Consider the following 18,070-nt stretch of genomic DNA (forward strand, 5'->3'; position numbering starts at 1 on the left):
AGGACCCTGCAGAGGATGGTGAAGGGAACTGAGAAGATCCCTGGTCCCTCGGATCTGTTCCACTGCCGTCTACAGCTTTCTGCCACAAGCTTTTAAACTATTAGAGTTTATGTCCTTTTGCTGTTCTTTCCGCTATCTTACTTGTTATGTATTATATATTAGATTTGTCCTTTTATCTGCTTTTGTTTTCTAATTGTCTATCTATTTTTATAAATTCCAGAAACTCTGTCTCATTTTGTGGCATATTTCTGCTATTTCATGTGCAATGAAATGCCAAGAAGAATCACATTTGCTTTAAATGTCTTCATACAAATCTCAAATATGCTCCCAGTGTAATCTGATTAGTCAATCAGTTCTTCAAATAACGTTCATCCTGTAAAGTGGGTTTTTAGGCTCTATCCTGACATCTAGTGGCGAGCATTTAATCTTACACGATTAGGTCGGACGTGTTTATATTTATGAGCTGAGTAAATTTGATGTCACTTTACTGTAACTGTTTAACAAATTCATTGTTAAAATTGTTTTGAATAAAATTATTGATTCCGCATTGATTTTTTTTGTGATGATTTTACGTTAATGGGTTGTCAATGAAAAATAATCCACCATATTCCATATCAGTACAAAACTGAAACCGAACAATTCGATTTTCTTCCCAGTTTAGGGACGACCCTGAAGGCAGCGCGGTAGACGGCTTGCGCATGCGCTTTAGGTCATTTTGTATGCAAACCGTTCGAAATCGACGGATGGTGCAGAGGAAGCTGGCATTTGTCACTTTTCATTTTTGTGGCAGTTGTGAATAATTTCAAATTTTTTCGATTGGTAAGCCATTTACAGATGCTGTGTTTATGTAAGTTAACGGCCGACATTTAGCATCTTTTGCACATTTCTACGTATTGCTCCTGCTAGTATGAAATTGCAGCCGGCTGATAAAATGTTTATGTTTGAGCTCGTTTAAAATGACAGTAGGGTTTTATTTTTGTCCATCTTGTGTATATTTACCAAAATGTGATATGTGTTTCCCACCGCCTCCATCATCGTTGCCGTTTATAACTGCTTTTAACTCAACGCTTGCAATGAGCGGTTAACGCTACAATGCCAGCCTTACGTCACTCCGTACACGGCACGTACTGTACAGGCTCAGAGATGCTCTGGTGTTGTTTGGACTCCTGGTAGTAAAATGATATGCATTTATCGTTTCTCCTCTGAAGCAGGGTTCATACAGCCACTAAAACTGACCCAGTTCCGGTAAATTTATAGACGTCTGCTGTTTAATTTTCTTTGGGGAAATTTCCAAGTTAATTGCTTTTTTTTTTTGATTGTGACCTAAAAAGAGACAATTAACCCAGTTTTGGGAGACGTTTCCCACTTAATGTTGCTCTGAACATTTTAAAACACGTCAACATCATTGGACGTTTATTTATTTTCTTTTTTTTAAAATGGATTTCCTGTTTTCACAGTTTGTTTTTCCGCCACCCTCTCCATCCATCCTCCCTAACACACTGCTGTTCTCTGCCTCCTGTCTGATTCCTTCAGATGTAACATCAGATATGGCCCGTGGGCACCAGAAGTTTCAGTCTCAGCAGAAAAATGCCAAAAAGCAGGCGGAAATAAAGAAGAGCAAAGGTCATGACCAGAAGGCAGCAGCCAAAGCTGCCTTGGTGTACACCTGTAGGGTATGCCGGGTATGTAAATTATATGCATCAATCTGGGCACGTGCTGTGCTTTTGTGTTTGAATTGTTTTCAGAAAGAAAACACGAGAGTCTCAGTTTTTAAATATGCACTCCCTGCTAAACATTACCTGAACCATCTATGGTTGACAGAAGTGTTTGTGCCCACGTCATGTTGCATCACAAGGTTTATAGAATTGGGATTTCACACAATAGACAGTTGTGACACGGTGATGCGAAATTGCAAAAGTGGGAGAAATATGGTGAATGGTTTTGAAAAATTTGAAAAGTGTGGCTTTTCTGTCTTTGGCTCACGTTCTTCTTCTTTTGATTCTATTGACTGTTGGCAAACTAATTTAAGTGCATTACAAAAAAAATATTTTAAAAAAATATTCTCCAAGGTTGACTTGGGGAATAGACAGAAAGCTGGAGAAGAAAACAAACAAAATAATTTCAAATGAAACATTTCAGCAGATTTTACTGTATGCTGCATCATGAGACAGAATTTCTCTCATCAGATCTGATGCCTATTAATGTTCACTTTGGAAAGAACTAAGGCTGCGATAATTGACTGTTTTACTTGGTGAATAGTCTATTCTGGCGATTAATTGATTTATCGGGTGCAAAAAATTGACAGATTTATATGACTTTTTATATAACATTAAATAAGCAAGCAAATCAATTCTCTTTTTCAAATGAGATTTTTTAAAATGCAATAACATTTCATTTTAGCGTTTGCTTGATCAGTTGTTGCAAACCATGCCTCTGCAGCTAACAAAATAATTGTTACTGTACGCATTTGATAGTCTTTATTTATTTATTTTTTTAGGAACAATCTTCTTACTTGCAGTTGTTAACTTCTATTTTCATGTTCCAATTTCTCTTCTTTTTTCAGACACAAATGCCCGACCCTAAAACCTTCAAGCAGCACTTCCAAAGCAAACATCCAAAGTCTCCGATGCCCCAGGAGTTAGTCGGCGTGGAAGCGTAACACACCCACCTCCACTAATGAGACAGCTGAAGCTGATTCAGGACAGGCTCTGTCTACACTTTGGACACATAACTTTGAGTGTTTCAGAAGAAATATCTGCTTCTCCAGCTGATTTATCTGTGTTTGAGTGTTTTATGCAGAGATGGTATGTACCTACTGGTTCGTCTCTTTTTTTTTTCCTTGCCCTAAACTGCCAAAATTTGATCCAGGCCCCGTTACCGAAGGATGGAAGATGCACGACCGACCGGTACTCCCCCCTCGTCTCACTTCTAAAAAGTCTTGCATGTCGAATTGTAAACGGTATTTGATCATTTCCAACGCTAAAGTTACAAGAGCAGCTATGAGCTTTGTGACTACTGCACCCTCTCAGGTCTCCCATTGTTGCAGAGCAGGCTCTAAAGCCTGACCAAGTGGTTCCGCTTGGTCAATCTGTCCTCCACGTTTTGATGCAACGATGTCTGCAAAATATTTGAGTTCATAATGTGTTTGGAAAGATAAATGTCAAAACGGTGGTTTGTTCCTTTTTACTTCCAAGCTGCATTGATATTGTTCTTGCCTGGAAAGATTCAACAGAACCTCGCATGCTGGTTATTTTTGTCGATATGAAGAATATGCGCTACACGGGTATTGAAATTCCTCCATCTTCCCCTCATAAGTTCATGAATTGTACATAGTTTACTCCCTGTGAAAGGTAAATAGAGGAGAGTGAAAGTTTATTCACAGTAATCTTTATCCAGAGGAAAATCCTTTGACCTCATGAAGTATCTCTTAGTTTGATGATGGTAATGGGCTACTCCAGTTCCCAGAGGTTACCATGGTAAAACATTTGTGACATACTTGTGCACAGCTGTAGATTTAAAAACAACTTAGTTTATCACTGTGGAGTTTTCCAGTGTAAACAGTCTTAAAAGTCAAATTTCTGACATTTGTAAGGGCAAGTCTTTGTTCTCCGATCATGACTGAGGTAAAGTGTTCTGACTCTGAACCTGCATTGAAAGTCTGAACTGCACTACACTGCAAGTCAGCTTCAGTTATTTTTGTATAAACTTCCTATTATGACCAACTAACAGATTTAATTTATTGAAAGGAAAATTTTTTCCAACAGGTTTGGACCTTCTGGTATTGAACCACTGAACATTGTATCACTGTGCTCTAAGTCTGGACTGACAACCAGCCATGTTTTTACTTTTGTAATAATCATATCTTGTCAGCGTAATGTAATGTTTAGTCTTTTAATAAAGGTCTTTTATATCAGATCTTCAGTGTTTGTTTTTAGCATTCTTCCATGTATAAACAGAAATGTCCCATTATGTATTTTCTACATTCATTTTTGATCAAATGAAATATTAGAATAAAGTTTATTTCATTGACTTGAATTACTAAGTGAAACATTAATGAAATACACTCAGACTGATGCTGAATGGCATTTAATGCTAATAAACACATTTAATATTAGAACAGCTATCAATCTGTATTACTTTTCTACTTTGATTAAATGACAAAAATTTTAATCATAACTCGTTCATGAAGCCTGCTGGAAACTTCATATTGCAAACACAAAATCCAAGATGGCCAGGAGCTTTTCTATAACGAAGAAATCAAAATACCTGTTAAGTCTACAACTCCTTGTGTGTTGTAGAATATAATACACACTTACATTAGAATATGTCAGCTAAGGAGTTGAGGCTACAAGAGCAATTTAGATACAGTTTTCAAGAGTAATTAGAATTCCCCATTATTCTGATTTTCAGAGATTATTCACTGTTTTTAAAATCTAAAATATTAAAATTTGGAGATTGTGTTTAATTCAAAACTTTTAGTAACAATTTATAAAGCAAACCAAAATTACTGGGAAAACCTTTAAAAGAGTGCTTATTCTACAACAAAACAAACGTGCATTACAGAGTGGATTTATGGAATAGTTTAAGTAAGGTAATTAAGGTCTGTGCAAACTTTTATCCCAAAATCTAAAGCTAATGCATATTTTTTTAAAATGCAGTTGAATAACATACACACCTAGTATCTAATTTACAATATTTTGCACCGATTCTACTTGTAATGGGGTGCAGAAAAATAAAGGTTTTACTATATTTTGAGCAATTTGTAACATTTTTCTTCTGTTATTTTATTCTCCGATTTGATCAAATAAAGAAAAAGAAATCTGTTGCAGAAATTTAAGAAATGCATTTTCATTCAGCAATGTGAGTTTACTGAAACTTGAACAACATAATGAGATTATGTTCAGAAGGCCTTTTAATCCAACAGACAAGCCACATCACAACACGTTCTAACTGAATATCACATTATGAACTCTCTGGAAGAAACTGAATATAGTTATTTCTATATAATATGGAGGTATTTAGTATTTACTACATTTTAAAACTTATTTTACTTAAATATTATGCAGTCATACAGTGTAAATGTAAACCAATATTTCCTGAATCTTTGTCACACTGAAGAGGAATCCTGCAGTTCAGGATAATGTATTATAATACTGACATTTAGAAGTGTATGTATGAATGTAAAAATTATACACAGTTATTTTAACTAGAACAAGTAGATAAATGTTCCACTAAATGATGTCTCAGATTTCTAATCTCTAATCAGGAAAGAGATATCTAATATCTCTTTTTTTTCTAGCTTGTCGGGACTTGTTCACTATTGAAACCAGTCCAGGGGATTTTAGGGATTTTTAAGTAATGACTTAATGCCATTAGTCATCAGTCATGGTTTCCTGTCACAAGCATTGCCACAGTCTGTAAAATAAACTATGTGATCCTGACAAATCACTTCATAAATTCTGTAGGAGTTTATTTTATTTATTTATTTTTTCTCCAGGTTTCAGGAAATAAAGATTTGCCTGAACTGTAAGGCAAACCTTTCATAGCATAGATGAGGAGCACTTGAGATAAAAAAATAAATAAATAAATAATAACTGAGTACCTGCTGTGAAGACAAACGAACTGCAAAAATACTTAAGATTTTTGTGTTTTTTCAGTGTTGACTTAGTGTTCCTCCTGGACCCCATTTGGAAGCTTAAAGCTTTTTGGTCAAGTTTTAGCTTCCTGTCTGATATCCTGAGATATTCCTTCACACTTGCCACGTAATGTTTCCTCCTCATGATACCGATCATCTATTTTGTGGAGTGCTCCAGTCCGTCCTGCAGCCAAACAGCCTCACAACAGGATGTTCCCACTTCCTGGCCTCGCAGTTGGGATGGTGTTCTCATGCTTCCAATGTTTCTTTTTCTTCTAAATGTAAGGAAGGTCACTACAGCTAAACCTCTCAAGAGATCCAGGACATGTCTTTAAATATTAAGGTCTTTGTCTCTGTGTGTGTTTCCTAATTATGAAAGTAAGGTATAATCTTTTATGGAATTTCTGGAATTGGCTTCTTCCTCTCTGAGCGGCCTTCCAGCCCATCTTGGTACAGAACTGATTTCACTGTGCAGTTGCTTTTTCGCCAGCTTCACTCAGCCTCTTCACTCAGCCTCTTCACAGGGTATTTTGCTTCTTTTTTTTTCTTTTTCAAAAGCTGAATCACACATTTTGCAACAAAACACTTTCATACTCTTAGTATAATGGGGAATATTCCCACACTGTCTATACTTTATCTTGGTGTATAAAATTACTCTTAAAAAAAAATCTCTACTTTGATTAAATGACATAAATTTTGGTAAAAAGAAAAAAAAGGTTTACTCAGATTTAATTTCAAACATTGTGGGGGAAAACATATAAAATGTATAATCTCTAAATATTAGAGATTATATAATATCTTACTGTGTACTAGAAACAGCCCCTATGCCCGCAATTTCTGCTCTTAAAAATCTGTGAAATTGTTTATTTTATAAGTATAACCCCAACGCTAATATGGAAAGCACTAAAGGAAAAACATTAACTGTTCACCACCTCATCAGAAGACCAAAATGAATGCGATTTTCACATGATGGGGTAGGTCTACCTACCAGATGATAGCTGTATGTAAACTTATGAACGACACTGCTAAGGTGTGAGTCTCTTGGATTTCCAGTAATACAGTCATGCACTTTTTTGCTTTCAGAGGAATGCTGGGCGTTTCCCGGTGTTTACGTAAGACCTTTGCTCATGCGGTTGCATCACTCCCGTTCCCAACCAGACCTGCGTCGCTTTTCTGCTGTTCAGAAACGTCGGTGCGCCTCTGAGGCCACCCGGCTTGTTTTGTTTCAGTGTCGCCCATCTGCTCATCCCCTTTGGAAATTTGTTTTTGTAAGAACACACACACACCCCTCCAGAAGTGTGTGTGTGTATGTGCACTGGGACTAAAGAGGAGCCGCGTTTGAAATCCCAATCAACACCACTGTCACTCTCCTCACACTGACTCAGATTCAGTATTTACTCTGTGTGTGTTAATGAGAGACCTGTGTGGGATGGTAGTGGAAAGTTACAGTCATGTCTTTGAAGAATAAAGATTTCTGACATACTTACCTGACTTTCTCTCTGAATGTATCTGCTCTGAACTGAATCTTTGCTTCTTTTAGTCTTAAGGTAAAACCCTATTATTTATACAATATGCTTTAATGAACTTTTAGCTGCCATGAATATTGTTCACCTTCTTAAATAGCTGCCATCCAGCTGGCCCTTCATGGGTGTGGGAAGAGCTGAGAGTCACATAGCATGTTATGTCTTCCCAGGCCAGGAATGTAACACCTGGAAATTAGTCACCGGCTTTTGGTCACTTTTACAAAAGGCTGGGTCACATTCACAGCACTTACCTAAACGACATAACAATCACAAAGATGTCCGAGCTAAAAAGAATGTTTATGTAGAGTGACGAACAGATAATAATGTTAAAAGTTGAAATAACTGGGAATAATGCAAAATTGCAGAGCAGGAAGAACTGGTCAGTTTGTCCTCCCGGTTTCATACCAGAGAAGAGTTTAATAACGGCCTCAGTGTGTCGAGAAATAGATGGTGTGCACAGTGCATCCAACAATTCTGCTATTGTTAGACAGCTTTTCAATATCACTTCTGTGAACTGTGACTATGAATATTACACGACAGAGCTAAAAAGACACAATATGCCTTTCGTAACATAGAAAATGACTCTCCTGTACATTTATGGATTATTTGCAATTATTTCAGACCGCCTCTGTAGTTTTAGTTTTTCTTACAGATATTAATGCTTTATTGTCTTCGCCCTTTCAAAATAAAGAAACATTTTGAGACTTAGTAAAAATAATAATAAAAAACTCCTATAATTACTTTGATTATATAACACATTTCTTTTTTTTGTGCGTGTGTGTTAATTTCCTCAGTCATTTTTGCTGTATTCTATGTGCTAATCCTCTCCACTTTAGTGTTTTCAACTGAAATCTAACATGAGAACTGTTGCCATTACAGAAAGATTTGTGTTCAACACTCAGCCATTGTTCCGGTGAGCAGAAGCTGCTTCTCTGTGTGTGTCTGTGCATGTGCATACAAGACATGGCTCACGGACAGTAAAACCCACCGAACTGGTTTCTAAAGCTTTTATAGTGGAGTCCCTGTGGGTTGGAGTTTCACCCTTCCCTGACCACGGTTTACTTACACAGTAGACATGTATTTTCCCCCTTGTTTCCTTCCTCTTCTTTTGCTCCTGTCTCTGCACATTGCAGCCAATATTATCTGATCAGTCCTTAAATAGGTTACAAGCTTGAAATCTTTGCTCAAGGGGAAATCATGTGACACGGCAAAAATAGCTTCACTCTCTCCCTTTGGAAACCAACCAGAATGCAAAAATAGTAGTTTCTATTAGAAAAGTACCATAGCTGTGTCTTGTGTTCCAGTTTGTGGTGCCTTCTGCATCTTGAGCAAATACCTCATGATAATCATCTAAAAACACAAGACTTTTTAGATGATTATCATAATTATTTACTACTTAAGATATTCTATTAGTTTCTGTGTCTGTCAGTTCTATTTATTTTCCAAAGTTGTGATTCAGAGAATGTGATTTACAACTTTGACAGGGATAAAATGTAATAGGTTTCAGTTTTCTTGTTGCGAGAAAACCGCAGTAGGGGAGAGTAGAGTTTTCCGTGTTTCACAGAATAACAGCAAAAGGATGGCCATATAGTGAGAAATTGTTTCCAAACTGTTTTTAAAATAAAGCTAACAGGGGATGTACAAGACAACTACAACTCCCACAAACCATCACGTTTGGTCACCCTGGTAACGTTTGACGTCAGTCCTCATTTGCCTCGGCGCTACTCTGGCCGTGTCTTGGACCGGTGTGATTGGGAGGAAACCCCGTTGACTGCACTCATTCGGACAGGCTGAGAGAATCAGCTGCACCTTGGTACGCCGACATCTGCTAAAATTCAGGTATGAAACCATGGCGGCTTTAGAAAATGTGTCTTCGGTTTTATATATTCTATATGTATTTTTTTAAAGAGCGTAAATAAACAACTGGCGGTCGAAGAAGCCCATTGTCTGCGGGTTACTGGCAGGACTGGGTGTAGCGGGGACGCTCATCAAACTACAGAACAAAGGCTAGCTTAGCTAACGTTTCAGTTCGGGATGTGTCTAATGGCTGATTTTCTAACTGAAAATAGAAAGGCGCGTCAGTTGAGAGTAGAGTGAAATCCTGCTTGATACAAATGTTAAACATGTTGCCTGAAACTGTGCCGTAGATAACCGATAAGGCAAATGACGGCTTGCTGGAAATGGCATTGTCCCAGTGAACTATTAGCTACAGCCGATATCCATATGGCATCTTGCAAATATGGTCAATTTACATTGTTACACTCCTTCGTTTATGACAAAGTAATTTCCGTTTCCCCCCCCCTCAAGTGATTATTTTTAGGTACCAAAAAAAAAACAAAAAACAAACGAGTTAAGTAAACGTAACATTTCCAACTGGGCAGTTTGCCTGACCACATCGTTGAATGTTATGTTTGCTACAAGAACGGTGTTAGTTTTTTTTTTATTATTATTATTATTTTTTACCGTCATTACGTTTGGAAAAGCTGTCTAACTTGGAAAGCGTCTTTTTCAGGAAATAGTTGGCGCCATAGTAGAAATTCGTCGGTCACGAGGGCCTAGCTCGTAGCCCGGTGCACTTTTTAACGGGGCTGTTTCTTACTGCGGGAATATGCTGTCCCCTTCACCAGCTGCTCGTTTGCTTTAATATCCGCCAGAACGTGTCGTCTTAAAGTCTTCAAACGAACTTTTCGTGTTTTCGCTTCCGCTTGTTGAACAAGCCACAGGTACAGGGATGGGTGTGGTGAGTGTGAATGAGAGAAAAGGAGGAGGCCCCTTTAACGCTGAAGGATAGAAAAGCCTAACTGAATGGAGTGACACGACTGTGATTGCAACATTATTTCTTTTAGGTGTTTTTTTTTGTCTCGAAAACGCTCATTTGTTGCGAATGTGGGTGGATTAGCAACATTTTAATAAGGAGTGGCTGATGAAACGAGCTTAAAGGCGAAAGTTCGTGAAATGGCCTTAGGAATGATAGAGATCATCCATCTAGGTCAAATATCCAGAACATTACCACCCTGTAGTGAATCCCCCTGTTAACCAAAAGAAAATATTTAGCACCAAAATGCCATAATTCTACAGATTTTTTGGTTTTACCTCAACAAATATATTTAACTATTTTACTCTTTCAGTAGTTAATATATTTGGTGCATCTTAGTGTTTTAAACACTAAAGATGCTAGTGTTTAGATATTAGCAGATATCTTAAAGTCCATTATTGACATCAAAGATGTAATTATCACAGCAATCATATTTTAGTGTATAGATATAACTGTCAGGGTTTTTTTTCTTGTCAAGAATTATATTTGCCACAAAATTTGCCATGCTTTTAAATTTGCCCTAACGTTTGAGGAGTTAGAAAGTCAATCATTATTGAGCAAATTTATGGCTGTTTTTTTAATTTTTTCGGTAAATGTATTTTCTCTCAAATCTGCCTTGATTGCAGTTTTGCTTCATTAAAAGGGAAATTAAAAGGGATTTATGCTTTTGCCAGGGTGCAAAAGCATAAATCCATTTACTGGAACCACAATGGCAGCTACATAATAGCCTAATAGCTTATTATTTTTTTAATTTTTTGCTGTAGCCAAGAAAATGCCAGTCGTCACAGGTACACTGCCAGACTGTTCGTGTTCAAACCTTTTCACTCTTTGCCCACATAGTTGAGGTATTTAACAAGTTTGCCTCCGTTTGGAACACCGGGAACATTACCACTTAATAATGGTTTAGACAGAACTTTGTGTGAAACTAAATCTGGATGGATTTTATTTTTGGCATACATTTGTCCACTAATTTTTATTTTTCTTACCATTTTGTGATGGGTCAACAATATGAAAACTTAGTTAAAACCTTTACAAGAAATGGCTACATTTCTTGTAAAAAATAAACACAGTTATTAGCTTTTATTGTACTGATAAAAATTTCGTTGTGTATTTTTGTGCATTAAGTCCAATCAGGACAGTCCTGGATTTGATCAGTTCAGCATTGTGATACATGGATTTGAAAAGAAATGTAGTGTAAACACTAGCTTGAACTTTCAGCTGTTTATTGATCAGAAAAGTGTTTCATTCCACTCTAAATTATTTTAGCAGTTTTCTCTATTATCTAATGTTGGTAATGATTAGTCAGGGTATCTGCTCCGGTAGCCAACCATTAGTGAGCTGCTTAATAGACATGCTACTGGAAGCTCAATAATTGCACTTTTAAAACAGTTATTTTTAATAAGAATGATGGATGGCATTCATTAGGGTTGAGGCTGTCAGTGCAGAATGTCTTAATGAAGGGCAGCTAGCAGTGCTGCATTGCAGCCTTACAGTTTCTCCAGCTGTCTATTTAATTTTTAATTTACCTCTGCATGACTTCTTTGTCTTTTGCTCCCTGCCCCTGCAGTGAGCAGCCATGAGCGAATTATCTCAGAAGGAACTGGTACAAAAGGCCAAGCTGGCCGAGCAGGCCGAGCGCTACGACGACATGGCCGCCGCCATGAAAAAGGTGACGGAGGAAGGCGAAGAGCTGACAAACGAGGAGCGCAACCTGCTGTCGGTGGCCTATAAAAATGTGGTGGGTGCCCGGCGCTCGTCTTGGCGTGTGGTGTCCAGCATTGAGCAGAAAACAGATGCCAGCGAGGGCAGGCAAGCCAAGGTCAAAGAGTACCGGGAGAAAATCGAGGGAGAGCTGAAAGAAATCTGCAACGACGTTCTGGTGAGTTTGGATCCGCCTGTCTTATTCTTTATCGCCTGTTGGCTTCATGTGAGGACACAAAAAGTCCTGTTTCTTCCTTTAAAAAGAGAACATGAATGTATATTATTTTTGTCATTGGGTTTAATCTTTAAATTTGATCACTTTAATATTAGATTTGTTCAACAGGATTTCTAAGAGCCAGGTACAGAAAGAGTTGGTCATTTGAATATCACAATTTCAGCCTGGTTTGTTAACAAGACCAAATTATTTCCTGAAAAAGCTGATCTGTAAATATGTATCATATTTTTGGTCCTGGTCTTACCCTGATTGCTTTGTTCTATGTGACGTAGCAGATGTGTAAGTCTATTAAGAAGGCTCGACTTAACAGTACTAATGCTCCAAGTGAATCATCTCTCCTGCAGTTGTATGTACCACTGTTGTAACAAAGCAGATGCTTTAAAGTTTATTTTTAATAATTTACTAATGTATATATATTTTTTCAGTTGACATGTGGATGTGTAACATGCTCTTCAACAGTTAATCAGTTACCTGTAGTGGTTGGCATGAGGAAGTGTTATACCACAAAGTGTTTAGATAACTTACCATTTAATATTTAGCTTTGGTTGAATCAGTTTTACTACTTGTTAATTTCCAATCACCTTAAAGCCATTTTATTTGTTAAATTAGTGTTTATAATTTTGTGTAAATATAAACCTCTGCATTGTTCTGCAGGGCCTCAGCATGTTATCTGCCCAGCGATGACTCAAAGTCTTAATCCTATAATGACCAAAGCTGACCCTCCAGTATTGCAGCCTTATGAAGAGTAAAAGAGACGGCTTGTATTGATAGAGGAAGAAGAGTTGAGTTAAAGTTTTGTCCAGTCAAAACTAAAGGACTTCATTTATGTTTTGATTTTGACAGAACGTGTTTTAAAATCATAAAATATGATAAAGTATGCATTTAACCTTCTACCTTTTATATTGTTCCCACCCTGAGATTCTATTCAACAGTAGTAACAGCACTGTTATAATGCTGCTTTAAATCAACATAGAGGGTGTGGCAGCTTTTTGTCCTGCTGGGCTCCCCCTACTGTCCCTGAATGCAACAGCATTGTCTTAAAATATTTTGAATAAGCTTTGCACATGGAAATATATTTGAGATTTTTTTTTTAATCTTATCAAAATACATCACCTTGTTTTTAATAGACAAGAATAAAGCTTTATGTAATTAAAGTGCCGATAATTACTAGTCTAACAGCAACATGTCATTTCTTTTCAGCCACTGTTGGATAGTTACATATTTGTGGCCTCATGCATTTCCATTTTAGTCTTGAATCCATTAATTGTGTGAATGAAATGCTTACATTTAATATTTTATGCAGTTGTGAGTTTTATTGTGAGGTGAATGTGAATAAAGTAAGTTTTTCTCCTACCTGATGTGCTATTTAGAGGTCTGTTTAAGTTTTAACTGCAATTTTATTAGCTGGGCTTGTGGATTCATATGCTCACTATGCTGCACTGCTGTCCCATTCACGGATCAATAAACCACTGGCTTGCACAAGTTTTCCTATTCTAAATGACATGAATTGGATTTTCCGTTGACCCCAAAAAGCCATGTGAAACCTTTTGTATGTTTAAATTCCTACTTGCCTATGAAAGCTTATTTTTGTTTTTTAAATTGTGCAGAAACACCATCCCTACTTCAGTGTAATATTCTTCTGCTCTGTACTGCCATAGTGATATCCTGATTTTAGCTGTGCCCTTGCCAGTGGCCTAGTTCTACATTCACATCCCACAGGGCTTCCCCTATCTTTCACATTGGTTTAAGAGCATTCAGCAAATGCATGCTCTCATTAGCCTTGTTTATCCCTTTATTCTTTTAATATGCAAATGAGCTTTATTCAAAGAGGGTCTTGAGAACTTTAAAAACGGCCCATTGTCTTCCAGTTGATTTGGATTTGAGCGGCGATCCTACATTGTAATTTATTTTGTAGGATCATAAATGAAGGTCTTTTGCTTCTCTACAGGCGAATCCATAGATTTATGCCATTATGTCATAAGTTTCTTAGTCAAGAGTTCTAACAGCAGGTTACCATTGCTCACATTGAGATGGCCGGCTTTCCTCCAGCTAGCGCTCAGGTTAGCAACCAGAACAGATTATCAAGCGCCGCATGCTTGTGTCATAGAGAACCAAGCTGGTGTCTATGTGACCTACTTCCTCATCAGTTTAGCTGCCTGCTTCCTCTCTCTTCTCACACCAGCTTCCATCCATCCTCCTAGTATCCCTTTATCTCTTCAGATCACTCCTCTCCCCTAATGCACCCCCGCCCATATGCTATCATGCTATCACATCCACATTGGTCCGTCCCCCTTTGTGGTCCCTGAAGCATCTGTGAGATAGCCTGGCCAATTTTTCAGGCCTGCAGGTTAATTAGACATGCCCAGCTTATTTCTACTACCGATTTATGTCCAAAACCTATGGCTAGAAAAATCTGTGTACAAAGGTTGAACAAACAACTGTGTGATTTTGGGGGACAAGTGGATGTAAAATTTAGAGGGTAGATGAATACAAGCTTGAAAAAAAATATAACTGCTTTTTTTTGGTTTGGTTTTCAGAGTCTTTTGGACAAGTTCCTCATCCCCAAAGCAGAGGCAGCAGAGAGTAAAGTATTTTATTTGAAAATGAAAGGAGACTACTTCCGCTACTTGGCTGAGGTGGCGACAGGAGACGAGAAGGACGGTACGCCTCTCTTCTGCTATTTGCAACATTGCTGATGTGTCGCAGTGAGACTACTGTCATTCATAGCATTCCTTTCTTTTAAAGTTCCTCACTTTTTTCTATTTAATATGACAAATATGAAATTGTAACGTATTGCACACCACATCCAATTGATGTCTCGGTGTGCCTAAACAGCAAGTGATTGTCATTGGTTCTTTTTTATGCAGTTTAATTTTCATTTGTTCAGTGGCTGTGATTTCCTGTTCTTTGGTCTCTTAGAAGACAGGCTCCAGCGCTAAGACTGAAATAGTGTTTTAAAATGTAGTTCACTTTTGTCACCACAATTACCTTTTTTTTTTTTTCTTTCATCTCACTAAAACCATCCAAAACAATTCTCAGGATAAACACTACTACAGTTTGTTTACCCTGGTGATGATGTCTTACTATTTTTGCATTTAAGGTGTTTTAAGACTTCTGGTAGGCCTTTATCAATACTTTTTTTAAAATATATTCTGCAACACATAACTCTTTTTAGTTCAAACTGCATCACGGAATAATTTGACTTCCTGTGCTCATAGACAGGAAGTCAAAGCACTTTACATTACAGAAGCAACAGATCACTTAGAAATTGATCTGTTCTGGGTATTTCATAAAATGTTCATACAGTATTTGACTAAAAAGTAAACAAGTAAAATAAGCAGCTGTGCAATACTCACTAACAGCTACTTTGCTGCAGCATGTGCAGTCCTGTTAGCTAAAACTTGCAGCCTTTAATTTCAATGATATATAAAAAAAACCTTGTATGTGTTTAAAACAGAAAAGGTAGGATGAATCCTCCAAATCTTCTCCTGTGTTTGCTACAGAACTTTGTTTTGTTTGCTTTTTATTCCTTTACGCCAACATGTCTTATATATTGCTAAATAAATGTCACACTTATATTTAGGATAGTATTACAGAGGCAGTGTCTGAAAGCGTTGAAAATTATTGCCTCTCAAAATAAGTAAAAAATAATCGAGTTTAAACTCAAACTTAATCTCAGTATACCCAAATTAATGTATGTCCAATTATCCAATTGCTTTCTACACTGTTGAATGCTTAAAATTAGGTCCTGTGCTCAGATGATTGTTCTGTTTTCTCATAATGTTTTGTGTCATTTTTTCAGGTATCATCAAAGATTCACAGAAGGCTTACCAGCAGGCCTTCGACATCAGCAAAGCAGAGATGCAGCCGACGCACCCAATACGCCTCGGACTAGCCCTTAATTTCTCTGTGTTCTTCTACGAGATCCTCAATTCCCCCGAAGAGGCTTGCAAGCTAGCCAAGCAGGTAATTCAATACTCAAGAATGCAGACGCTTTGTATTCAATCACCAACAAACACACACTAATGCTTTCATTTTCAAATGTAATGGAGTGGAACCCAGACGTCCCTTTCTCCAGAAATATTCTCCGGCTTTTTCTTGAGGCATCTCAAATTGTTCCCAGGAACACAAAGTTTATTAAAATTCCCTATATAGAGATCTGGGTGACTGATATATGGATGGACCTTGGAAATAGGCAGACATGAAAGACAAATCGCATCTTCTTATCATAACTCTAAAAATGGGCTTTTTATATCCTCCAGGCCTTCGACGATGCCATTGCAGAGCTTGACACACTGAGTGAAGAATCGTACAAAGACAGTACACTAATCATGCAGCTATTGAGAGACAACTTGACGGTAAGTTTCCCTTTTTTTATTTATTTTTTTTAATTATTATTTTGTGCAATCAAATATTTTTGGCATTGGATGAGCAAAGCAAAGAGCTGAGCGATTCGAAAGTTTGATCACTGTCTCCTTCCTCAGCTTTGGACTTCTGACAACGCAGTTGAGGGAGAGGAATCAGAGGAGCCCAAAGAATGAGCCTCACCCTCACAGTCATCCCCGTCTGCCTGACATCATCCAAAGTCCTCTTTATTGTGATCAGCACTTTGACCACCTCATCCATGACATCCAGTTTGATCCTTTGTTTCTCTATCTTGATCATCCCTCTCTTTTTGGTTTGCTGTTGTTCTGCAGCAAGTGCAGATAACAGGTAGGGGCTTTAAAGTGTGATGGGAGGGTTTGTGCATGTTTTGGGGTTGGGTTGCCTGCTGACCTTGTTCCACGGTCTAAGCATTTTTGGGTGTTTTCCAGTCGTGAGACGTGCAGCAAGCAGTTTTAAAAGCCACAAAAAAGAATTACTGTGTATGTCCTAAACATAAAAGGTGCTGTTTATATGCAGCCACATCTTTTGATGATCAATTAGTGGTTGCTCAATACCAACCTGCCTGCTCGTACTTGACTTGGCAGAAGGAGGAATTACAGCAAAGGCAGACACAATGATGACATAATGGGGGAGAGCTGGTGATGAAGGGCCAGATTTTTACACAGGTTACATTCCATAAACTGTTATCAACCTTCTACTGTCTTTTTTTTTTTTTTTTTTTTTTTGTTGCGGGGGGGCTGCTTTTGTATGTCTATGTATCCATTACGAGGTATAGAAAATTAAAAGAACAAGAGCACAAGCTTGTACTGTTGCTGTTTTTGTATGAGCACCTCAGTAAGTATAAAAAAATCCCACTTTTTATATAATTAAAAATTTTTGAAAATAAGTTTTTTTTTTTTTTTTCCAGTTCTTGCATAAATTTGGTCAAAGGGTAGTCTGTGGAGATGTAAACGGTTGCTGTTGGCGGGTTAGCTTTGTCTGTCTTTGGAGTTTTCATACTAAACACTTGAGCGTAACTGTTATTTGGGGGTAATGCATAATTTCATTTAAGTAAAATAAACAATTTAAAAGGTTTAACTTGTCCTTTGTTTTCCTTTATTAAATGTATAGTACTGTTCAGTGTTCTGCCATGACTCATGACATGTTTCAAGGTCATCTGCAAGCTCAGCATTTAAGCACAGGCACCTAAAAGGTCAGTTTGGCTAAATATAGTAATCTGGATAAGATTTTAATTTATTGTAGAAAACATTCATTTACATTTTTTATCACCTTATTTTAGTACAAGTTTTAAATAAGCCACACTGTAAATGTTACAGCCATAGTAACATTTAATATGTTGCTGAAATTTTAGCAAGCCAGTCCTGTGCTTTTGGGACCCTTCTAGACATTAACATTTGGAATACATCAGACAATGGATAGAAAACTTGGCAATTTGTTATTCTGAATAAGATATTTTCCACTGTGTTTTGTTCCAAAATGGAAAACCTCCATATTCTTTACTGCCATGAATGGAGACTCAGCTACCCATAAACTACCGTTTGGGTGCGTCTTCCGGCTCTACTTGATCACAGGGCAGATTCAACACGAATGCTGCAGGCCTACTGTGCTATTCTACCATGACCTAATACTCAATCTTAAGTAAGATGGCGTCTGTTTTCCTTCTTGATAAATGTACTTATTTGGGACTATTTAAAATATAAGGACTCTTCATTGTTGTAATCGTCGAAATGACTAAAAAATTTGTGTTCCATTTCAAGAAGTCGAAAACTGTTGGT

General features: G+C 37.4%; 2 protein-coding genes across 3 annotated transcripts; both read left to right on the top strand.

The window, feature by feature from the left end:
• Positions 1-734: 734 nt before the first annotated feature.
• On the top strand, positions 735-3,915 carry LOC129367514 (zinc finger protein 706-like). Of its 2 annotated transcripts, none has more exons than XM_055042026.1 (3): positions 735-847; positions 1,534-1,682; positions 2,564-3,915. In XM_055042026.1, exons 1-3 carry the CDS (start codon positions 835-837, stop codon positions 2,657-2,659), a joined length of 258 nt encoding a protein of 85 aa, XP_054898001.1. In that variant the 5' UTR covers positions 735-834; the 3' UTR covers positions 2,660-3,915. The 2 variants fall into 2 exon arrangements, with proteins under 2 accessions (XP_054898001.1, XP_054898002.1); XM_055042027.1 differs by having other exon boundaries at positions 735-819.
• A 4,950-nt stretch (positions 3,916-8,865) lies between these two features.
• Positions 8,866-17,372, top strand: LOC129367513 (14-3-3 protein zeta/delta-like). Its single transcript, XM_055042025.1, has 6 exons — positions 8,866-8,997; positions 11,541-11,852; positions 14,447-14,570; positions 15,712-15,875; positions 16,172-16,267; positions 16,394-17,372. The coding sequence occupies exons 2-6, from the start codon at positions 11,550-11,552 to the stop codon at positions 16,448-16,450; spliced, it is 744 nt and encodes a 247-aa protein (XP_054898000.1). The 5' UTR covers positions 8,866-8,997; positions 11,541-11,549; the 3' UTR covers positions 16,451-17,372.
• Positions 17,373-18,070: the final 698 nt, after the last annotated feature.

The sequence above is a fragment of the Poeciliopsis prolifica genome, unplaced genomic scaffold, assembly GCF_027474105.1.
Source record: "Poeciliopsis prolifica strain line A6 unplaced genomic scaffold, Auburn_PproV2 SCAFFOLD017, whole genome shotgun sequence".
Taxonomy (NCBI): Eukaryota; Metazoa; Chordata; class Actinopteri; order Cyprinodontiformes; family Poeciliidae; genus Poeciliopsis; species Poeciliopsis prolifica.